Source organism: Clarias gariepinus, chromosome 3, assembly GCF_024256425.1.
Source record: "Clarias gariepinus isolate MV-2021 ecotype Netherlands chromosome 3, CGAR_prim_01v2, whole genome shotgun sequence".
Taxonomy (NCBI): domain Eukaryota; kingdom Metazoa; phylum Chordata; class Actinopteri; order Siluriformes; family Clariidae; genus Clarias; species Clarias gariepinus.
Window position 1 is genome coordinate 31,923,147 of NC_071102.1, and position 25,525 is coordinate 31,948,671.

General features: G+C 39.5%; 1 protein-coding gene across 1 annotated transcript in view; it reads right to left on the reverse strand.

The window, feature by feature from the left end:
* Nucleotides 1-1,541: 1,541 nt before the first annotated feature.
* The window catches only part of zgc:63863 (uncharacterized protein LOC393372 homolog), a 36,244-nt gene continuing 12,260 nt past the window's right edge, over nt 1,542-25,525 (reverse strand). Inside the window, exons 5-8 of the mRNA XM_053491352.1 lie at nt 24,015-24,116; nt 16,163-16,304; nt 12,043-12,227; nt 1,542-4,282 (exon numbers count right to left, since the gene is read on the reverse strand). Of these exons, the coding sequence (XP_053347327.1) occupies nt 4,015-4,282; nt 12,043-12,227; nt 16,163-16,304; nt 24,015-24,116 (697 nt within the window). The 3' untranslated portion in view covers nt 1,542-4,014. The remainder of the gene's footprint in view (nt 4,283-12,042; nt 12,228-16,162; nt 16,305-24,014; nt 24,117-25,525) is intronic.

The following is a 25,525-nucleotide window of genomic DNA, read 5'->3' on the forward strand; positions in this document are numbered from 1 at the left end:
GCCACAGGAAGCTTGGAGAACTGAAGGCCTGTGAGGACCTGCTGATACAGCTGCATATCCAATGCATTAATATTAATCTTTCACCTTTGCCATTCTGGGACACGTTTGTACCCCCCTGCAGAGCAGAGCAACAGGACCTTGACTCTGAGGGTGACCAGGAGGCTTCCCTTCTGAAACGATCTTTGACCCCTGACCCCTGAATCACACCGCTAGCTGTGAATCCCATGACACTTTTTTTTCTCCAAGACCCAGGCCTGGTATATTTAGATTTTTTTTTTTATTATTTTACATCTGAATTTAGGCCTCCTGGCTTTATGAACCCCAGCCAAGTTTTTGAGACATTAGCGATGCAGGCGTCCAGACGTCTTTGAATACAAAGGAGTCATTTCTCAGCTCCATTAGCTCTCTGAAATGTTCTGTCCTTTGAAAAGTTTCTTTCTAAGCACTGAATACAAATGAACGACCTGAGAGTTCGCCATCCAAGACCGCAGTGATGGACCGTTCTGCTCACTTCAGGGGTCATGCTTAAAGGTGTACTACAATGCATGTTTCTTCCACATACCAATGGGAACCTTGCCATCACTGTGCTTATGCAGGACACTATGCATAAAACATGTCTTAGTTAGAAACAGGCATGATGGGAGGCTTTGCTGCATGTGTCCTGCTCTGTAGCATCATGTGGTTTTCATGAGCCGTACATCTTCCTGCTGATCCAAAATGGACCCTCTTTTGTTCCACCACTCTTTTTTTTCTTAGTGGGTTCAATAGCTTTCCTTTCCCCAAGCCTGTCTGGGGTTAGCAAGACTTTCTCACTACTATCTCTATCTTTGTATCAATGCTTTTGCTTCCTTGCAGGCTTACTGACCTTGCTGTATAGACGAATGTGCGAAAAAGCCTTCTGGGAAAACAAGATGCAGGCCTTGCAATGCATCTGCTGTCACCAAGTGCCATGACCTCATCTTCTTCAAGCTCACACTTGCACATGACAACATTTCCTACCTCCCAAGAGCTAGTCATTGTTGCTTTTGCTCTAATGTGCTACAAGCTGAAATAGGCCATGTTTCATTTCACAGCAAGAGCAACAAAACTTCAGTACTACCTCTCGACTCTCTTTTACCTGTGAACCTGACGGGAACCTAATCAGCAATGACGATGGACTTTGCGAGAGCTACTCATCACTAAATCCTTGAAAATGATTCATATTACAGATTTTAAAAATGGAAGATTGTTAGGTTGTTCAGCACACACTATTTTCACACACTTGGGCTCAATTAACAGGCTACATCAAAAAAACAGGCACGCTGCGAAAAACATGGAAATTATACACATCTCTTGAATATGATTAATGGTCATTGTAAAATGTTTTCTGGGCATTGTTGAACAAGCCTTACTTTGCATATTTCTACGAAAGACTTAAACGACGCAATTAAATCTCCCCCATGTGCCTCCTGTAGGGCTTTAACAGGGAGGCCTTCTCCATACTGTACCTGAGGCTAAAGAAAGAGGGGTGTATATAAAAAAATTATATGCATGCTTTAATATTCATGAGCTGTTGTTTATTTGTGAGACGTCAATTGATTGTTTATTTCCCAATTGTTCAACAGTACAAGCAGTAACAATCAAATCAGAGCTCATTATGATATGCCCTCTCGGGAAACAAAATCAATAAGCAAATATAACCAATTGAAGAAAAATAATTGTTCATATATTCTGACTGACTTTCATGAATAACATTTAAATTCATGTATTAAAATCCCAAATGCAGTACTTCTGGGGGGAACAAACTGAAATTTTTTTTATTATAAATACTTGCGGCTTTTGAGTGGCAAAACAGAAAAGTAAGGATTTTTTTTTTGGACACACAAGTGGCATTGCGTATCTCAAAGGTTTTCCTCTCTGGTTGGCAGACAGGGCAGAATCCTGCGACAGAGTGAACTGGCGAAAATCAGAGGAAAACAAACTTGTCTTAAAATCTCCCAAGTGAAGAGTGTCCTATGTATAGTTGTAAAAAACTTCAGGCTTTCCTGAACTGAAATGTGCCTCACATTCCAGCATTTTAAAAACTGTTGAAAAAGTATAAAAAGAACAAAAACTGCATTGAAAAGAGTGCAGTGGAGGAGCATTGTGGACATGTTGACAGTCCATATCTGATGCTAAACTTAATCCAACAATTTGATCAAAGTCTAATGGTCTCACACTGAAGAAATCAGACTTATCTAGTGAAGATTTAAATGTCTTTAGGCAGATTTTTTTTTAAATGCCGTTTCTTAATCTCTCTCTTCTCAAACATGATCTCTGCAGAATGATTAAATTGTACATAAAAACATTTTCCATGTCTGTGAAATCTTGAGGATTTGTATTTTTTTGTTGTTTTCCCCCCCAGAATTCAGTGGCAGTAACATCCAACAGCTTTATACATGTACTAGTACAGAATGCAGTCTGCACCTTATTCCCAAAGTACACCAAGAGAACTACTCCATCCATCATTAAACCACTAATTAGGTAGAGGGTAAACAGTAATAACTAGATCTGTGTAAGAAATATCCTCAACAAATTATAGATTATGAAGTGTGTGTTCCCTCAGATTGCCCTCTACATCTGCAATAATCATAAAATTGATTGTGTTTCTGTTGCTTGATTACTGTTCGTAACGAATCCAAATGTTCGTTTTCTTTTCCCTCATGGTTCTACAGGTGCACGTGCACATCCTGATATTCACATTTTATCCACTTCGTGATCAGGCATTTGGCACAAAAGATTTAAAAAAAAAAAAGAAAAGCCCAAAGAAAGCCCTTGCCAACATCCATGAGAGCTGAATTAAATTCACATTAAAAGAAGACGATTTGGGCATTTCTAGCTGGGCATATAATTAACCCAAGCTGAACAAAGTGGGAAACAAAGACCGTGTTTCCAGGAGTAAAACTTTTTCACATTTTTGGCGGTGGAATTTACAGGATGAGCTTCTCATAGAGCTGTCTTGCAGATAAACAGCTGCTCCAAAGCTCTCTCACCATGGCACTAATAGACAAGAGCATCCGGTGCTTCAGGCTGCGTTCAGCACTGTAATTCAGGCTCGCCTCGTCAGACTCTTCGCCTCCGTGTTTATGACAGAGACAATAAAGTGCGCGTACGAGGCCAGAAAAAAGGCAAGATGCTTAATCTCTTTGGACGGATTTATATTCTCCTGTAAGTAAGTGTGTGTTGGAAATGTCTCGTTAAAATCTCAGAAAGGCCAGAGGGGAACTGAAGGCAGGTAATCGTCTAAGAAAATTAAGGGGAGCTCAACATTTTAGAGATGGTGCAGCGGCACGGGTCATACATTTCTCTTTGCCTAGGATTCAATGAGTTTTACATGGTGAAGACACCAGTAATTACAATGGGGAAGTTACAGAGCCTTTCCTAAAGTTGTTTTTTTAGGCTTTGAAACCTCCTCCAAGTGGTTCTTGCTTGAGCATGATTGATGAGTGGCTTGATTTGTAAATGTAGCAGATGGACGTGTGTGTGTGTGTGCGCATGTGTGTGTTTTCTCGAGTGCTGCGTTCACTGCAGGCCGAGCTCTTTATTCTCCACAAACCAAAGAAACCCACCTGCTCGCACTCGTCTCTCCACATCTCAATGAGCTGTTTCTTTCACTCCACCGCAAAGTCCTTCAGCAGTGGAGAGAGGAAGGAGGGGGAAAAAGGGGAGTTTAAAAATCTCCACGTCTGCTGCTGTTTGGAATTCGCCATCAGCGCACTTTTCCCCCCTGACATTTTGCTGATGGAAAGGCCTTCAGAAATGCTTATCATTACAAAAACCCATCCGCCACCTTTCATTCTACTAACTTGGCAAAGTGTAGAAATGCGAAAAAGCAAAAAATAAAAAATAAAAATAAACGTCTTTTTGGGGAAATGTGTGTTTAAAAAAAAACACATATATATTTCTTTAGGAAATAATTTGGTGAAAGATTTACTAATAATCCGATCTGATTTTGGTACATCAAACCCACACATATTTAGGCACTCTCTATCAAGGTCAGAACAGCTGTAAAAGAAACTCAGGTGCCCAGTCCATGGCGGTCTGTGCGACAGCCAGTGCAGCCGCCCCAAGCGTAGCTGAAATTCCCCACACGGCCATCCTGATGAGCTGGTGGGTGCCACTGGGCTGAGCGCTGTGGGGCTGTATGAGAGTGAGGCGGGGGTCTTGACGCTGGTGGAGATACTGACGTTGCTGCCGCAGGACGGAGTCAGGTCGCTGCTGTTGAGTGGACATCTGGAAGTCTTGAAAGGAGTTGATGGCAATGCTGGAGAGAGAGAGAGAGAGAGAGAGAGAAAAGAAAGAAACAGACAGTTTTTAGCACTAATTTGTGTACAAATGTTTAAAATCCTGATGTACTTATTAAATCTTATAAGAATCTTAAAAATTTTATAACTAAATCTAAATACAAGCTTCCTGTTAATGCTTTATTCTGATTGAAGGTGTTGATTCATTCTTTAATAAGAGCAGCTTTCACAAGAAAATAACAGATTTTAAACACTCACTGGTCACTTAATGGGTACACCTTTTTAACTCCTTGTTAATGCAAATATTTTTTCAGGCAATCACATGGCAGCAACTAAATGCATTTATGCATGCAGACATTGTAAAGACGATCTGATAAAATTCAAACCGAGCACCAGGGAAGAAACCTGGTCTGAGTATTTCAGAAACTGCTGATCTACCGGAATTGTAATGTATAACCATCCCTAGTGTTTATGGAGAATGGTCTTAAAAAGAGAAAATATCCAGTGAGTGGTAGTTCACAGGGCGAAAATGCCTTGTTGGTGTCAGAGGTCAGGGGAGAATGACCAGACTGGTTCAAGCGGATAAAAAATAATAATAATAAAAAAAAAATAACAGTAACTCAAATAACATCTCTTTACAAAGAACATCTCTGAACACACAACACACAGAACCTTGAAAACCACACCAGGTCCCACTCCGGTCAACTAAGAACAGGAACAGGAAACTGATACTACAATTAACATAGTCTCACCAAAATTGATCCATATACGATTTCTGCTGCAACATTCAGATGGAAGGGTTAGAATTTGGCGTAAATGAAAGCATGGCTCCATCATGCCTTGTATTAATGGTTCAGGCAGGTAGAGGTGATATAATGTTGCAGATATTTGCTCGGCACACATTGGACCCCTTGGTACCAACTTAGCCTTGTTTAAATGACATAGCCTACCTGAGTATTGTTGCTTACTAGGTCTTTACCTTTATGACCACAAGATAACATCATGTCACAAAGGTAAAATATTCTCAAACTGGATTCTTGAACATGGCAATGAGGTCACCGTACTCAAATCTGAGAGTGGACGCAGAAATTTTTTTTTTTTTTTTTTTATAATTTGATGAAGGCAGTGTTTCCCCACACATACTGTAGAGTATATTGGGTGGCCACTCTAAATATATTTGTTCATCCTTTTTTAAAATCTGTGCAAGAGAACTATGCCATCCGCGCTCAATTATTTAGGAGTGGTCAGTTCCCTCTCGCGCTGGCAGAATAAACAGGTACAGGAGCAGTGTTTTGAGAGGCAGTAAATGCAGCGGATGCCGGCTGCTATAAAGAGAAAAAAGAGTGCACATGCTCCACAGAGAAACACAGTTTTACATGGTGCACGGGCTCCTCTTTAAAAAAACAAAACAAAGATTAATAATCCTTAAAACCTAAGCAGCATGGATGTGTGTGGATTGGACAATGTTTTTATTTTACTTTTTATTATAGCTTTTTTTTATCCTTATATGGATCTCTTGCCCATGTGTTAATAGGGAGGTTTCAGACATCACAAGGCACATTTAGGTTTTTTTATGCGTAATGCGGAACCAAAGTTATTATTACTTTGAAAAAAGTTTTAATTTTACTGCTACCAGAATATGAGAATGGCATCGCAAAAATGCAGAACTCAAAAAATTATTATTATTATAATAGGACTAAAGACACAATATCAAAACATAGTAATTTGTTGTCTGTTGTATGTAGTAAAACACTTTTGCCCTGGCAGGTAATGCTGGATCATTCCAAGGGCTACCACTGCATGTATATTTTAGACCTGTAGGAAACACTGGAAGCAGATGTTTAATTTCTTTTTTTCTTTTTTCTTTAACTGCTAATGGATGTCAAACTGTAATAAAACTGTGCTGCTTGTTCAGAATGCTTACTATAGGTTCCCTGCATCTAGAGCCGTTTACAAATAAAAAGAATGCAACATTACTTCCTCCTCTGTCTCTACAGTAAGAACACAGTAACCCCTGTGTTCTATTGAAATGACTGAATTCAATATTTATACTAGTACAGTATTAACTGGAAGACTGGCTGACTGATTGATTTCTACATAAATACACCCAACGGGAGACAAGAGAGGGTGAGCGAGGGAAAGAGAGACAGAGAGAGAGAGAAAGGGAAAACATAGTAGACAGGCATGGGGGGGGGGGGGGGTAGTGAGGGGAGGGGGACAGAAATTTGCCCTCTAGTCTGCTCACAAAGACAGCACTTTTAATTTCAGCAGTAATGTTCTCCAATTACAGCAGTGAGGCAGCGCAACAGCGCTTGCGCTGAGGGCTAAAGTACACACAGTTCCTTTAACAGTTTGGAGAAAAACATCATTATAAAAAAAAATCATAAAATATTCAATTCCATTTCATTATTGTCCCTCTGGTCGAACGCAAAATGCAAATGCTGTTCCCTCAAGACTATAAAACACCAGAAAAATAAAGACCCCATGCTCAAGTGCACTTGGGGAAAGTGAGTGTTGTGCGCAAAAAGAACCGAAGGTGCAGACCGAAGGGCTTAGCGTCTTTAAGACGTGTTGTTTTTCCCCTCCTTCCCTTTTTTCTGTAGTTCTCATTAAGATCCGAAGCTAATACTGTGCAGCTGAAAATAGCTGACAGGTACGAGCAGAGCAATTAACTTTTAAACTCTCACTTTAAGAGAGGAAGACCCGAGAGAGGCGAGGCGAGGCGGGTGCTGATGAAACCACTGCCGAATCTGTAACGTAGGCTCACCCAGCCGCTGTCAGTCAATCAAGCCGCTAAAGGCACAACAGAAAATTTTCAGCATGTGGTTTGTACGGACGCATATTACTGGCTCGCCGCTAGTCACACAGGTGGTCACATGGCTTCTTGCTGAAATGCTCCTGACAACTGCAGAAAGACTGCTGTCCTACATCCTGCCTGGATTCTCGGGTAAGGCTACATGTTTTGTGGATTTTCCGCAATGTTAATTGTGACTGCAAATGGATAAAAATTATAATTCTCCCTTAATAAATATGAAATCATTTGCAAATTGCTGCAGTTTACTAAAACGGCACTTCAGGATGCAGGATGGATAATTAAATTAATTAGACACTAATTGATCCACCCAAATCAACAAGCCTTATTCGTAAAAGAAAAATAATACGCCTTTATTTATCACATATACTTTAACAAACAGTCAAATGATTTTCTTTGCATATCCTAGTGCATTTCAAACTTGGGGTCAGAGCACAGGGTCAGCCAGGGCACAGCACCGCTGGAGCAGACAGGGTAAGTGTCTTGGTCAAAGGAACCAATAGTAGCTGCTTGGTGGGGCTGGGGCATAAACAACCATTAGTAATTCTAGAGTCTTAACCTGCTGAGCTACAGCACCACTGAAAGACCAAGCATTTTTTCTTCCTTTAATATTAAGCTGTCCAGATTCCTGTTCTTGTCAAAACCCAGTGTGGTTTCCCGCTGTTGTACTCCATCTGTCTCAAGGATCGACATGTTGTACAGTTTGAAATGCTTTTCAGCTAATCATGGTTGTTCAGAGTGGTTATTTGAACTCCCATAGCCTCCCTGTTAGCTCGAACCTGCCTGGCCTACAATCATCAAGGCGTTTCCACCCCCAGAACTACCACTTCCTATATGTTTTTTTTGTTTTTGCACCTTTCTGCATAAACTCATTTCTGAAATGGTAGCCATGCCACACTCATTAAATGATGCCAAGGAAGGAACAAACAATGAAAAATTCTATAAGCAGTGGTATAGGTGTTGCTATTAAGATGACTGATGAGGGTAGATGAATTGATCTCATACAAAACCCCACAGAGAGTGCTTTGAATAATTTAAGAACATCAAAGCTTGATTGATCTTCACAGCCAGGTGGTCAAGAGGAGAAAAGCCCAGTCATGATATGGACGAGATTTAAATAACTTGGTTAAATGAATTTTTACTAATGTTACCAATACTTGCGGAGATACACATCACAGTTCTAAGCTATGATTTTGCGGCAATCAATGTTCTGCTGTTGTCACCAAGAGCAGCTTAATGAAGCACACACGCAAAAAGAACCAGAAGTTGGGCCGTGTGCTCACTCTGATTATGGCGGCAGAGTTTGGATGTCCTAATCATTTATTTTATGACGCGTATAGGAAACCTATAATTCAATCCTCACCACAAGGATTCTAAGTAAATCATTGTTTTTTTCCCTTCTACCATGTGCTAGTATGAATCAGCAGCCCTGCTGTGCTGTTGTCCCTGAGACCCACTAAGCTGAGTGTGCTCTTGACTGAGACATGACGCAGCGACACATCGCATCACTAGACCCTGCTTACCAAACCGACACTCGTTTGACTGTACAACATTAGACACGATACCCGAAGTCGTGCTGTTTCGACATGACAAACAGACCTACGCGCTTTATCACAGAGCTAGTGCAAAACACATTAACAGCACCGCCGACACCGCTTTGTTCATGTGAAGCTTAATTAAATCTTTGCATTTACAAGATTAACGTTAGTGTACTGTACGTGATAAGCCCGCAGCACTCATTTCTCTTTCTTCTGTCAGTGCATCTAAAGTGACTAATGCAAAAAAAAAAAAAAAAAGAAAGAAAGGAAAAAAACATCCCATACAGGCTTGTCCCATTCATTTGCACAGAAGCCGATTCGTTTGAACTCGAAAGGTTGTGAGAAATGAGCTGGCAGGAAAAACAGCAACAAAAAAACAGCGCAGTCACAGCAGTGGGGAAGGAGCAAGGGAAAAAAAAAAAAAAAAACCTTTTACATGATCCGGCATATTGTAAATGCATGAGGGCACACTGCTGAGCGCTTTAAATCGTGAACACTTCGATGATGCCATGTGGCAAGCTTTAAAAAACACAGAGTTCTGAGGAGGAGAGAGGAAGAGATACGGCTGCTCCTGCTGTTGGATTAAAGAGGTGATACTAGAGCCTGAGGTGATACTAGAGTCAGTCACTGTAGCATCTACAGGAGTGGCATATTGATACACACAGACATACACACACAGACACACACAGTAAACGTCTATTTGAAAAGGAAATGACAGGCCAGGACACAAAATGGCACACTTGTCCACACTGCAAGGGCATCAAATATTGACTTTTCCCTGCTTGTGAGTTACCTTTAAATAAATAAATAAATAATCTGAGATTACTGATTTATTCATCCAGAGCAGGGTGATTAAGAAATGGATGAAGAGTAGGACACAGTGTAATATCATCATCGGGAACTGCTTGGTAGCAGCGGCCATTCACTGAAACGTTGCTTGATGATGGATTTCCAGGTGTTCCAGAGTAACACAGTAAACCGTAAAAAAAAAAAAAAAAGCTGTAACAGTACAGTTTCAAAACAAATCCTCATGCAGGAGACAACACAAAGGTGAATGAAGTCGAAATTGGGCTCTTGATTGAATTTAACAAAAAACAGAAGATGGAATGAAACAATGGAAGGAATGAAAGTAACTGAACTAAGAAGAAAAAAAACTAACTGGGAAGAAAACTAAAGGCAAAAGCAAAAAAGTGAGCAAAAAAAAAGAAAAAAAAGAAAAGAAAAACAACAAGAAATAAAAGCATAAAGGAAAATAAGAATCCAAGATAGGCAGAAAGCCATGCAGGAAGGAAGGAAGTTGGGAAGAATAACTGCCGACAGGAAGCAAGGAAGAAACTAAGGAAGGAAGGCAGGAAGGCAAGAATGAAGACCAACAAAAAGCAAGGCAGCCTGGAAGGCAGAAAGACATGCAGACAGAAAGGGAGGAAAAAAGGCAAGAAGACAGGAAGGAAGGCAGGACGGAAAACAGGAAGGAAGAAAGAAAATAAAAATAATAAAAAACTGGACACCACAGAAATGAAGTCCTACAAACCATCATGCATTAAACTGTTCATTTAATTTACTGCGAATGAATCAGGAACAAAATAGAAACACGGGTACTGAAGCTATTTCATAAGCTCCCACTAAATTACATGATTACGGCTTGAAGTGACGTTCAGGTGCAACCTGTAGGTCGGGAACTCGCTCATTTTGTTTGCGATAATTCCAGTAACACACGAAGGCAAGATGAGAACAAGGCCATGGTCCTCATTACATCTTGTTTTAATGCCCGAGAAAATCAGAGCTGAATACAAATCACAGCGCTGAACAAAGGGCTATGGGGCACGCTCGCCTCAGTATGTCTGTGGGGGTGGGGGTGGGGGGGGTGGTAAATGGGAGGTGCTAACAAAGAACATTTGGGGGTCAATGTCATTAGAAGTGGTGTACTACACAACTCATTACTACACACTGCAGGGTCAAGCGACACAATGCAGAATGGGGCTACAGGTCACAGCCCGGGGAGCATGCTCATTTCAACACCTCGAAAAACAATGTAGCTGAGTGAGCGCAGACACACACACACACACACACACACAAACATAGTCCTCCTCTTCCCAGAGGGGTCACAGATGCTAGAGGAGGTGGAGCTTATGGAAAACAAGGCAGGCATGTAATTACCCAGAGAACAGGGTGTGTGTGTGTGTGTGTGTATTGGAGAGCTGCCCTGCATCAAGGCTCTTGTGTACTCAACTACTAGAGAAACTATAAAGAAACGTGCTCACACACTCCCAGACTGATTTCTGCTCCAAAGGGTGTTAAAACACGAATAGGGCTTGCTGGAGTGGAAATGCCTCTTCTCTGTGAAGAAAAGGTTTCAGGTACCTTCTCTGAACAGCAAAAGCATGAAAGAGTGACTCCAGTGGTGAAGGAAGCGCCGTGTACATACTCCGTCCACACAGGCAGCAGTGTGGCAAAAAGGATGTGTGGCAAGAAGTGGCAAAACACCATGGCCTATACGTGACAATACAGGGTCAGCTAAGCAAGGGAGGCAGAGGTGAAAAGATTTCATGCTCTACAGCTCCACCTGCTGGACGAGCTGCTTAATATACAGCACAAGTCTCTGTCTTTTAGAAAAAGAAAAATATCGACAAAAGAAGCAGGAACTAGTGAAGGAACAAATGTACAGAGAAAAATGTGGAAGTTTTTTTAAAAAAAGAAAAGGAAAAAATAAAAATTTATGGAAGTAACGACAGTAGAAGCATGGAGAATGTACAGAAGTAATAAGGAGAGAATGAATGATGGAAGGAAGGAAGGAATTTGTTAAAAGTAAAGAAGAACTTATGCAATTAGAGAGATGATAAGAAAGAAAGGGATGCACAGCAGGACTGCAGAAAGTAAGAAAGAATAGAAGAAAGAAAATAACTAACTGAACAAAAGCATGAACATATAAAGAAGGTAAGACAAAATAAACAGAAGAAAGAACATGACTGGGAGGAAAGGAGGCAAGAAACAAATAAATGATGAAATAAACAAAAGGAAAAGAATATGAAAGAATAAGAACATGAATTAAATAAATGAAAAAACAAAGGGAAGAAGAAAGAAAAGGAGAGAAGTCCCTGGATGGAAGAAGAAAGAACAAAAAAAAATTATAAAGTGAGTAAGTAAGTATGGAAGGGATGAGGGAAATTAATGATTAAATAAATGAAAGAAAAAAGACGGAAGGAACAAGTCTCTGGGAGCAATGTCAGAGATGCAGTGAAAGAAAAAATATGTTCTGGCGTGTAAGAAACATCTGAATAAATTAATTGCTATTATTATTATTATTATTATTATTATTATTATTATCCCCAGAATAATACAATAAGTGGACTTCTAAATATAAGCACACATTACAGACTCACACTACAGAATACTGAGTGTTTTGAGGATTGTGTGTGTGTGTGTTTGTTACCTGTTGCGGGACTGCAGTGTGGCGGAGCAGGCGAGCTGGGTGGGGGGGTAGCGGGTGAAGAGGTGGTGTGTGTGTAAGATGAGCTGCTCGTACGGAAGGTTCTGAGGAATCTGAGAGAGCAGGTGATGAACACTGGCCATGTCACACTCCGTGCTCTTTACCTCATGCTCCCGATACAACACAATCTGTAACACACCAGACGCAGTGCAGAAGTGAGAACACACAGCAGGGGAAGGAGGGGAAAAAATGGAGAAAGGAAGAGAGAAAAAAGGAAGGACTGACAGAAAGAAAAAAAATATTTTATTGTGACATTGAGGAAGTAAGGAAGGATGGATAAATCTGAAGGAAGGAACAGAAAGAGGAATTAAGGAAATTAATAAAAATGTAAAGTAAGAAAGCAAAGCAAGAAAAAGAAACACTTACGAAGAAGAACAGAAAAAGAATAAAAGAAAAAGAAAGTCACTTTGAAAAAGCAATTTACATCGCTACATTTAAGAAGTAGGGAACAAATGGAGAAATTGAAAGAAAGGAAGAAAAGATAAAACTGAAAGAAAAGATAAAGGATGAAACTAAAAAAGAAGCAAGGAAGGGCAGAGAAAGAAACAAGAAAGAAAGCTGAACTTAAATATTAAAGTGAAAGAAGAAAGCAAATGAAAAAGAAACAGGAGAAAAGAAGGAGAAAGGGATAGAAAGGATACGTAAGGAAGGAAGGAAGAAAAATAGAAAGAAAAAACACAAAGTGATAGATGATAAAGGAATTAAAACAAGACAAAAAAGAAAGGAATTTCACCAGAGAAAAAAAAACATTGAAACACTCTTTCACACAGTGAATTTCCTTCTCTCACTCCTTCTCTTTCACACACACACACACACACACACCAGCTTTTCAAACCCTGGGCAAAGTTTTTGATAAATGAGTAAATAAAGAGGTTTTGGTTAATGGGCTCAGATTCTGTTTTAGCTGCCGCATTGATAGTGCTGGCTACAATCCCCTCAACCACAGCAACTACAGCGATCACAACTTCATCAGCTACAGCAACCACAGCAACTAAAGTAACTACAGCAACCACAGCAGCAACAGCACCTAAAGTAACTACAGCATGTAACGTAACTACAGCAACCACAGCAGCAACAGCACCTAAAGTAACTACAGCATGTAACGTAACTACAGTAACTACAGCAGCTACAGCACCTAAAGTAACTACAGCAACAAAATAACCTACACCAGGGGTAGGCAAGTTCGTTCCTAGAGAGCCCTACAGAGTTCAGCTCTAAATTTTAATTACCTGCTTGTAGCATTAGTAATCCTGTAGACCCTGATTAACTTGTTCAGGTGTGTATGATTGTGGCTAGAGATAAATTGCGGCTCTGTAGGACCAAACTTGCCTACACCTGACCTACACTAACTGCAGCAACTACAATTAAAGCACCTAAAATAACTATAGCAACTCCACCAACCATAACAAAAGCACCTACTGCAACAAACAGCTACAGCACCTACAAAACTACAGCAACTACTGGCCTTCAGGAGTGAGCTCTAAACAAACAGATGCACACAACCTGTCCACATAAAAACAGGTACATTATCTGTTACCATCACTCCCACATATACACACAACCTGTCCATATAAAAACAGGTACATTATCTGTTACCATCACTCTCTCACACAGACACACACATCTCCATTTGCGATAGATTTGCACTCCGGTCTATCGGGTTGCGGGGTCAGTGGTGTAAATAGCCGTCTGGTGTCCACGCTGCAGGTCAGTGGAGAGTGCACTTAGTCTGCGTGGTCTAGTCCGAGCGGCTCCTGCTCGAGCCCTGCTGGTTTACCGCCTGCCCCAGGGGACTTCCAGCAACCTAAAGAGGCAGGATGGACTACATTTCCTGCACGCTTTGTTATCCGCACTTCAAACGGTCTCGGCCCCCTTTCGGCTCAGCGCTGCACTTTGGCAAGGCAGAGACTCACAGCGAGGCGTGAAAGAGGGCCAGCTGAAGCGCGCGAGCACAAACACAGCAAGCCGCTTCCCTCAAACCTCCACTGAGTTCATTAGAGATGTTTAATTAACTCGTCTCACTACAACAAAGTGCCCTGGATTCACACAAACACAAACACTAAGCATCTCATACTGCTGTTCTTTTACATCAAGAGTGTGTTTGTATGTAACAGGTGTGTGTTTGTGTGAATCCTGGGCACTTGGTTGTAATGAGACTACATCAAAAGTGTAAGTGTGTGTGTGTGTTTGTGTCAATCCATAGTACAGTGGAACCTTGAATTGCAAGTAACGCAGTTTGCGAGCAAAGAATTTAAATACATTTTTGACTTGAAAAACGAGCAAGTATGGGTTTACGAGTACTGAGTATCATGTATCACGCATGCGCTTCTCGTTTTGATGCCAAGCGTCACGTAATCACAACTGAGTCAATGGTTTTTCTCTCTCTTGCGCTGCAGAATTGTGGGTAATCGTCTCCCCTGCTGGGTGTTACTGGTATAATCAACATCTGTGCACGCATGTACTGTTTACTATAACACTGTGACCATGTGTGTGCACGTAAAACATAATATAATTTGTTTGTATGCATGTGTGTACAACGTGCGTGTACTGTTTCTTATAACACACGTGTGCATGCGTATAAAGGAAAAACAAGTCTCAATAGAGGGTAAAGATCAATTTTTTTCTCTCCCTCTCTGTTTCAGCCGGTCGTTAGTCGTCATGATTGTGCGCGCGCGTAATTTGACACTGTGCTCCTTTACACACACACACACACACACACACACACACTTTCTCGCCTTTACAGCACCCCTCCCACCCCCTCCTCCTCTCGGCTTCCCATACACATACAGACGCACACTCACTGCCCTGCACAGAAACTCTGCTCTGTCACGACTCTTTTCAAAGGTAAAGTGTGCAGGTTCATTTTTATTTATTTATTTTTTTACTTTACAGCAGTGATTCCGTTATTAAGCGCTCATTATCGATGTTCCTTGCAAATTTTTCCGGTAAAACAGTCTTTCCATTAAGATTAAGATTTATTTACTTTTTTAAAAGGTAAAGTGCAGGTTAATTTGTTTTATTTTTACTTTATATTTTGTATTAAATTCTTTTTTTTTTTTTTGTTGTATGTTTTGGGGAGGCTGAGGAATGAACAATTTGAGTTTTCATCATTTCTTATGGGAAAATTTTATTTGGTTTACGAGTGTTTTGGAATACGAGCCCACTTCCGGAACGAATTATGCTTGTGATCGCAGGTTCCACTGTACATAGTTATAGTGAAACTACGTCAACAGAGAGCGTGATAGAGAGAAAAGAAAGAGAGAGAGAGAGAGAGAGAGCATGTCTGGGAAAAGGAAAGAAAGGAAGAAAGAAAAGAAATAACTAAACAAACAAAAATAAAAAGGGGGAAAATATGTAAAAGCTACTAAATAAACTTTAATGGGGCATTCACGGGTGTATTTGGCCAAGCATGAGGTAACACAGACTTTGTTCCATAATAATCGGCCCACGGGAAGAGAAGATTTTCTAATTTGAAATGGAAAACACCTATATATCATTAAAAATTTAAAAATGGCGCTGTACATTTTTGAAATGTTTATGAATGTTCGATTGAAATCTACTCAATAAACACAATCTCACACCTTCATTCCACGCACTTCATTGTAACACTTAAAAATTCAAAGTTGTGGGCACAACTAGTAATGAATATCAATTTAAAAAAAAAAAGGACTAAAAATTTCAGAAAGAAAGAAAAGTAAACTTATGTAAAGAAAAAAACAACTACAAAAAGATCATAAGAAGAAAGGGAAAAAAACGACAGAGACGTATTTGTTCCGGGGGGTGGGGGGATGGGGGGGTAGTGGCGCTGTAGTGGACTCAGCACACAGTAATCAGAGCGTCAGTCGTCACTGCGCTTCCTAATGGAGCGAAATCCTTTAGAGTTCTGTTCATTACGTCCAGAACACACTTCAGCAGCTTTATCAGGGAAACCAATCAATGAGTCGCTAATACATACTCTCACATAGTCTCAGTCTGACAAACTGCACACTGCAAACTTCACTGTGTCACTATGCATGAGAGAGAGAGAGAGAGAGAGAGCTCAGTATGCAAAAAGAGTCCTCACCACAGCAGCAAAGTAAATGGCCATGAGCGGATGAGAGGCTAGGAAGAAATCATAGAGTCGCAGAACGTGCCGGAAGTCTGAAAGGACGTGGCCATACCACGTAATCAGCCAACTGAGGGCAAAGATAGTGCCGACCTCGGCCCTGTAACACACAAAAAGGAAGAAATTTTCATCATGCTCTCAAATACATGCAAACTCGGCAATAACAAAGTGAATGCATCATGAATATACGCAAACTAATTCATCCATTTATCTCATCCATTCAGTGAAGGTCTCATGGGACATCAGCATCTGCAGTTCAAGTTTGCATCTAGTCACTACTATGTGGTTCTGCATTCCTCTGACTGTGTGTGTGTGTGTGTGTGTGTTCATTTTGCTGTTGTGTCAGGGCGACACTAGTTGAGCTGCACTGCCCATGGCTATGGAGGCATGTAAACATTGTCAATGTGCAAGAAAAACATTCAGCATGTTGCTCTCTGCACGGGTGACGCAACAGCGAGCCCGAGCATCTCAGTCACGCGTGCTCTCCTCCTTAACCACGGTTCAGCGCTTCCATCCTGCGGCTGCTCCTTCTCCTCCCCGACATAACAGGATCTTACACACACGCACGCACACACCACGTTCTGTTGTGCAGCAGTAATGAACTTCCTATATTAAAATAAGAAGTGTGTGAGGATGAGTTTTATCATGGTCATCAGTCAGTGCTTAATCGCTAGTGCAGAACTATGTGGAAAAAGAGAACTACTGAAAGTGCATTGGAGGACATAGCCAATGGAAAATGTCTCCAGAGTTAACTCATTGTAACAATCAGAAGTAAAGCTTAAAGACAAGAAAGTATTTTGACCTTAAGTCTGAGTAATACAGAAACAGGACTTTCCCACACATTCAGTGAATAAAATGGGCTAAAATGCGACTGTGCTCCTATGTAGCAACTGAAATGCTGTATCACCTGGAGGTCATGAGCTTGAATCTCAATGATGCACCAACGTCCTTGGTGCTAGAAGCAAAATGTGATGTGCTCTGTTAAGGGAGAGGGAGGGGGGCGGCGGGGGGTGTTGAATTTAGACATGGTTATTTGATATAATATGGGAGTTTGCGTGGGTTTTAATTTTTTTGGGGGGTGCTTAGCAATATGACCTTAATTCAAGATCATGACTAATTAAACATTAAACGTTGACAACTCGAGTAATTCGATTACTAAAAATGAAGCTTCTTTTAATTAATTTTAAAAGCTTGCATTATGTTTTTTCCGCAATTATTTGTTTACAGCACGCTTTTGACAAAATGCTCTTCCGGATGCAAGCCGCCAGTAAACAACAACGAGGAAGAAGCGCTTACGCCTCACCCAAAAAGTGGAAGGAGACGCAAACAGCTGTGTATTGATTTGATGAAGCGTGTTGTTGCGGGCTGCAAAATGGAAGGGAGCGATAAAATTATCAGCGAGCCAGATGAAGAAAGTTTTTGCATCTGAGAAAAGGCTTTAAAATAAGAATGTATGGCTCTTTAGTGCACTTAATTCATCTCAGTCAACTTTAATACCCCTATCTCACCTATGTGGTTTTGTGCGGTGGCGGGAAGTACGGTTCATCATGAGTTACCACGAGTTTTGGCGCTGCGATTCAGTTTTCACCTTTCCTTGTATTGTGAATAATGGCAACATTTATTTTTGATAAAATACTGTATGCATTTAAAAAATAAAAGTAGTTTTTTCTAAAAAGAAAACCAATAAATCTTTGTTTCTCTTATATATTTTACATTGCTGTTTAATTAAGCAAAAGTACATTTTATCCGATTAATCGAATAATTTTTGGTAGAATAGTCGATTATTACAATATTCGATAGCTACAGCCCTATCTCAGTGGGAAGTTTTTGTGTTGCATCCTGTTTCATTAGGGTAAAAAACAAACAAACAAACAAAAAAAAAAATGCTATGCTGTTTACAGTAGTGTAGTCAGGTGGAAATCTGAGAACTGCACATTAAGTTGCATTTATGAGGTGAAAAGTTACAAAAGTTACAAAATAATAAAATATAGTGTTTCTATTAAAAACTTACCACTGCTCCAAAAGTTACCAGCCTCAAAAATCACCAATTACAGTACATTAGATTATGAAGACTTTACAGATCATGAGTAGCCGACACATCTCAATATTGATTGTTCAAAAAAGAACAGTGCATATTTTGGACGACTTCAGCATTGTTTTATAATGTAGGGAAAAAAAAACAGGAAAGACCATGGAATTAAAAGTTGTGTCCAAACTTTCGACTGGTAGCATATTTAAAATGGTCATCCTGGGATTGAGATGTTGCATATTTTTCAATATGTTTATTTTGGTATTATCCTCCCCGGCTCAAAAATTTTAGTATCTAAAAGTGAAATGCTTTCTGACCTCTATAGATGACTAGTGCACATCTATGCTTTCTGAAAAAGGTACTGTGAAATTTTGGCCAAATTCCCATGGTTTGGAATAGTTTAGGAGGAGTTGTGGATAGCAGATCTGACCCTCCTCCTTAAAAAAAAAAAAAAAAAATCTCTCTCTCTCTCTCTCTATATATATATATATATATATATATATATATATAGACAGACTTTTTGAGAGTGTACATCTATGCTTTCCAATAAAGGTTTGGTGAAATTCCCAGAAATGGTTTCAGAGGATTTGCAAATTGAATAAAAGTGTCAAAAAAACACAGACATGAAAAGAAAGATAGTGATCCTATGCTTTGCAGGCAGGCGACACAAAAATGTGGTGAGACATCAATGTTCAAGCTTTATGGTACTATAAGAAACCCATGGTGTGATTTGTTATAGTATAAGACCTGAGGGAGTGCTGTTTTTGGAAACTAAACATCCCCCTTGTTTCGTTCCTCACTTATAATCCCTACATGGCATTTTGTTTTTTTATAGTAAGAGACCACCTAAACCCAAAGCCCTCTGTGTCCATTTACTGCATACTATCAGTGTTTATTTTCAGTCTTTTCTTTGAATTGCTTGAAAGTAAACTAAAACAGTACACTTGACACATGTACACTCTCAAATAAAAAAAAATTTAAACAAAATCCAACAACTTAAATGCACCAAAGTACTCAAAACTTTTTAAACTTCCAGAGTTTGACTATACTGTGACCGAGCTTGTTAGCTTGGAAAGTGCCCTGAGCAACAGCACCTGAACAAGCTTACCCATTAAACCTGAAGAGCTGCAGTGCACTAAACGGAAATCCCATGATACACACACACACATACAATATTTATTCACAGTCTCTTATGCGTTCCATTTTAAATGACAAGCCATTAAAAATAACTTCCCGCTACTTACTGGGTTGTGGAACAAGCACACAAGTCCTTTCACACACACCCTGCATCTCTTATGCATGAGGAATCGAATGGCGAGAACACAAGGGTTCGAAAGCAAACAAAAACAAACGGCATTTTCGCTCTGTTGAAACTGTTCTAGATAATAATTCTAGATATTTAAAGGTTAAAATTAATTAATTGTGTGTGCTGAGTTTAAAGTAAAGCAAAGTTTTACTCTCGACCACACCTCACCTCAAGAACAAGATTATGATGAGTGCAGAATTTTAAAAAGAGTGTAACCTTGCAAGTGTTTCAGCTGCTCAATGGAGGGTGGGGTAAACAAATAGAGAATTCTGATCTGTAGCGCTGGTTAAGACAAAGCCATAGAGCTTACAGAAATGCAGAACTGGTCAGGAAGTTAAGCTAAACTTACAGTTTGCTGCCTCCTTATGGACAAAACTCAAATTGCACCATGTTTTAACACAACACTAAACTAGATTCTCTTTTAAGGCGTATTCCTAAATGGTAAATAGCACATGATTAATTCCTTAATCAAACATCTGACACAGGAGTTAAACATATTTAAAGACGTACCAATTCTTAAGAATTACCAACTGAATACTACAATTGTAGTAATAATAATAATGAAAAAAACCTTGCATGCTGAAAAGTGTTCTGCTTTTAAGGAAAATAGAATTTTCTATGAATAAAGAATTAATGATAAGGATTTTATTTGGAATGTGTCATACAGCTGGGAAACTAGTCATCAATAAGTAAGTCACTTTAAAAGTGCCACTTCCTCAGTGCGCTTTAGCAAATAGGTTTCCTTCAAAATTCCTTCTTTGCTCATATCCTTTCCTTCAACACTTTTTCTGTTTCCTCAGAGAAAAGAGCTGAGAAGTGCAGACATGGGTTTAAAAAAAGGTTAAAAAAGAGAGAGAGAGAGAGAGGCACTTGTTGACTCTTCATGTAAACATAAGTGAGAAATGTTTTTTAAGCATGAGTCTTAGCACTCTACTTCCAGCCACAGATTAGACATTGACCATTTGAACCAATCACAGTACGCCGCCCCCCCCCCCCCCACACACACACACACACACACCTTCCCAAATAAAAAAAAACGATTGAAAGAACTTTAATGCTGCAATCGACTAAAGCTAGAAGTTCAAAAGCAATTCTTCCCATATGGCAAAGATGATGGATGATGAGTTTAAATCCTGGTTGTGCCACAACACCAAGGGCTGCAAGACCAAAATTAGCCATACTCCCAGGTGCTTTCCTGTGTGTGCGTTAGCTAGATCACGTCTAGAACTCACACCTCCAGTTTTAGAGGTGGGAGTTGTCTTAGTTCGTGTGCACCTCCTGTCTTAGTTCACCTCCTGTCTTAGTTCCTGTGCATAGTGGGTTTCCACTGAAAACTCTGGTTTCCTCCCATGCAGTGTAGGCTGATTGGTATTTCCAAACAGCCTGTGGAGTATAATCAGGTGTGTGTGTGTCTATGTGCACGTGTGGCCAGTGTGCACCCCGCCTTGTGCCCCAAGCTCTGGGATAGGCTTCAGGTGCTGTGCAGGCCTAAAAAGAATAAATGATATCAAGGAAGAAAGAATGGATAAATATATCACATGTCTGAAGCACAAATGCTTTAATCTTCTTTTATTCATAACTATTATAAGGCAGAGGAAACTTACTTAGTAGGTGGGAAATGGCGGACACCCAAATAAGGATGGGTTCGCTCTTGAGTCTGGTTCCTCTCAAGGTTTTTTACTATTATCATATCAGGTTTTTCCTTGGAACCATCGGCCCTGGCTTGCTCGTAACAGACAAACGTAATTAGGGGAACTTTTTCCCCTCATACATTTTCTAAATTATTTCTTTTTAATTAAGTTTCCTAACTCAGCTTGGAATTTGTACTCGGAAACGTCTCCTCAACCCTGAGACGCACCACTGCGGACGTTAACTGAGATTTTTGCACGTTATAGTTATTTTTAATTTGTGAGACACGCTCCTGTTCTCAATTACATATATATTCACTCAACAGCCTTATCCTTCATTCTCTTTGACGTTAATGAAAAACAACAACAAAACCCACAGCTTTTCATGTGACTGAGAAACTGGAAAGCAGATTCTCCTCGGTGCCAAACACTTTGCATGTTGCAGGGATCCAGATGGCGACTGGAATGATCGCCAACATGCCTAATGATTTTATTTTGTGACTGGTTTTATCCAGGCAGTTGCCAATGGTGCCCGTCTCCACCAGATTAATGCAGCGATCTTTAGTACTGCTGTACTATCGCGTGTGCTCCTGTGCTACACAGTGAACATACATGGAAGCCAACAAGCAGCTGGTGAAGTGAACTGCAAAACAACAGGAACTATTTTAACAAACATTAATAACACTTAATTTGGTAGTATTTTTTCGATCGCTGTTAATTTTATTTTAATGATGTTAAGATTTTCCTCTTTTTTATTTAAAACATTATCCAGTGCTGGGCTAACCAAAAGTTAGCTAATGTTAGTCAAAAATAAATAAATAAATAAATAATACAGACGGAGTTGAGAAGTAAAAGTTCTCAGGTAAGGCAAACCATCCAAACCTAGTCAGTATTCAGTGATCATTATTAGAGAACGCTAGCAAAAAAATAGCAAACTAAGCTCCAGTTTAAATCAGAGTGAAACAACTCTTTCTGAAAAGGGTTCAATTTTAATTCAAAGATCATGAGCTCTTATGCTAGGAACGATAATGTATGACAGCATAATTTATGTTACAACCAGAACTACAATCAGAGCTGTAATGTGGTTTGTGAATTAAACACTCGTGTGATATGAATTCATTTAGCACATATCACATCACAACAACAGCCCCTCATGTACAACAGTCACTTTGCTGTGACACACCAGCTGTTCAGGAACATTAGGCGAAACAATATTTAACAATACACATTCAAAAGGTATTTTCATTTGCTGTTATATTATATTGGTAATATTATTCCTCCCTACTTAGTGCTCCCTGCAGAGCCACGCCCTGCAACACTTTCTCAAGCTAGAGCTTTCTGCACTGACAACTTAACAATTTAGTAGATACGCCTCCTTCAGATACGCTGGATGTTGGTTATCCTCTCTGAAAACACATCATTTGACTGTCAGCTGCTGAAACATGACACAAACTTCACCAAAGTTGTGTGGGTTTTTTTTGTTTGTTTGTTTGTTTGTCCAAGTATGCCTGTTCAATATGCATGTATTCACACTTTTCTTGATCTTTCTTTATCAAGTATTTTGAGTTGTGTTCTGATTTCTAAAATGATTGACAGGACAATGGAAGCTACAGGGTTGCAAACAGACCTTCACTCTCTGTTCTCGTTTTAGCAAACTCTGAACGTCTTAAGGTGTGTGTGTTTGTTCTGCTGCAGTTTGAGGTAAAGATTTCCTGTCAGGTGAAGACTTCTAAAAGAGATAAACACCAGTTCTGTATTTCAGAAATCATCAATCTTGCACAGATAAGTGGCAGGTTTATTAATCTCCCAAATGTGCGTTCAGTTTCACCCCAACATCGGAAAATGGCTAAAAGTCTTTCCTATAACTTAATTCAGATACTAATGGCCTACTAATGGGTTTTAAAAATTTGCTTGTATTTAGGTAGTCTGTACAAAAAGCCTAACTACGAAGGTTTTTCAAGTCAAACCGGGACTTTTGACTGCGCAGAATAGAACACAGTTATGAGAGTTAAAAGTCCTGTTATTTCTCTATATTTATATATTCTCCAAAAATCCCTTGCTACACTAGGCTAATGCACTTATCCCAGTGTTTCACTAAACCTTAGATACCATCAAAGTAGAAAGACTTTTCAGTACGCCGCAGCCATGATCTGCCAGCTTCATGTCTAAAATGCTGGCCTCTCAGGAACTGATGACCCTAACATGCGGAAATGTCTAAGAACGACGTCAGGACTGTACGGGGGACGTGGAAATAACTTCCACCCGCGTTCCTGTAATGTGCAAGCGGTGTTGGTGAATTATTGTGCAGTTCCCACAGACATGCGTCATTTCCACAAATTGTTGACAAGTTATCCACTGTTTTTTAAGGATCATCCGTTCCACTTACTGAATGTTCATGCCGAGCCACTTCGGCTGGGATCAGTCACGGACATACGGCCTTCTTTAAAATGTTTCCATCATTTAAATGTTTTGCTATGGCTAAGAGGCTTATCACCATACTGTACGTAAAGTCCTCCCTAAGTGTTGGTTTTACACCTTCATGTTCTATGCACTTCTCTACATCGATACCCCTATTAAGACTTGGAATACACATATACTGTATGCATGATACCCTAATTATACGTCTTTTCATTATGATTAAACATTAATGCTGCCTAACTTGGGTAGCTGCCTAGCTGATTATACAAGTGTTTACAATCAAGGTTTTGCATAATTTACGACACCAACAAGATACTTTAAAAGCCTGCAAACTGAACTAGTGCAAGTGGCACTAAGAAGTTTGAGTATTTTGTGATTTTTAATGCAGACCCCAGTTTGTGAGCCCCACCTGCCCCCAAGCAGTCATACCTCAGCATGAAGTCGTGGAGCTCAGGGTCGACCCGCTCCAGAATAGGCATCAGGTAATTCAAGATGTGTTTGGTACTGTCCATGGTGGGGTCCATAAAGTCCCTGCACAGTCAGACAAGACCACAACATGGTGTTAATAACAATACTTAGAGGTGAAACACTACAACCACATCTAGCCTTACTAATCTTTATATACAAAATACTTGCTGTGGAGAAATAATTTTTCACCTTTTTTTATATCAATGTTGAAATACAGATACATGCATGTTCAACACAGCTGAGCGATTTAATCAGTTATGCAATTTAATTAATCTTTTGTTGGTTAATTTTATTAATTGAATTCATGGGTTAGTTTTCGATTTAGAATTGATTCACACAGGACAAATTCCAGTCTTTCCACAATTCCTTCAACAATATAGCACAGCTTTTGCAGTAAAAAATAGCATCTGCAAATCTGTGAATTTAGCAAGAGTATTGCTTGGTCTACTTTTAAGTTTAGGGAAAGTTGGTGCAAACCCACCACCTACTGGACTAAAGTGTAAAGATTCTTAGGGAAAAAGAACCTTTTACCTTTTCACCTGAAACCTTTTAAGAAATATAACGGCTTCAGACAAATCAGACAGTAAAATTAAATCAAATTAAATTAAACATTGCGATGTCTTAAAATCACAGGTAATCAACAGTCTACCAATAATTCACTTTTTTAGTGTTACAATTTCTAGTAATTTTCTAGTGTTTACAATTCTAGAAATACAATTTTACTTATTAAATATATACCAAATCTTTTATTGCAATGTGTGAAAATCATTCATATTTAATAAAAATGTCTAAATTGCTGAATAAAAATTTATAACACACAATATATAAAGGAGATTTTTAGCCTTTTATGCCTTAAGCCTAATTGATTCTTGCTGTTTAAAATACTCATCAGTCACTTGCATTACCAATAGTGGATGCAATACAGCCTCTATAGCGCCATGCGACTATGTGTCCTTTCTTCAAGAAAACAAACTAGCACTGGGTCTCTAATCGCATACTTACAGTGGTGTTCAAAATAATAGTGTGTTGAAAAAAGTGAGTAAAGCTTCATATCAATATAATAACTTTTAATTTAAATCACATAAATGCATTGGACACTCTCAAACAAGTTTCCCTTATTTAGGGATAAATGCAGAAAAGGTTGTCCTGTGCATTTCCCTCTCAAACAAAAGAGTAAAATGGGTTGTCCAGACATTGTTTAAGAAGAACAGTGTACTTTGATTCAAAAGTTGATTAGAGATGGGAGAACATAAAAAATGAGCTAAAATCATACCAAATCATTTTTAAGCTCAAAACCAGAAAGATGTGGAAGAAAACAAAAAATTACCATTCGAATGGATGGAAGAATAACAAAATTGACTCAAAGAACATCTAAAGTTACCTGTTAGTCCTGTTACTATTAAAAGACGGCTATGTGAAGCCAAGCTATCGGCAAGAAGTCCCATTGTTGGAAAAAAGATGTGCTGAAGAGG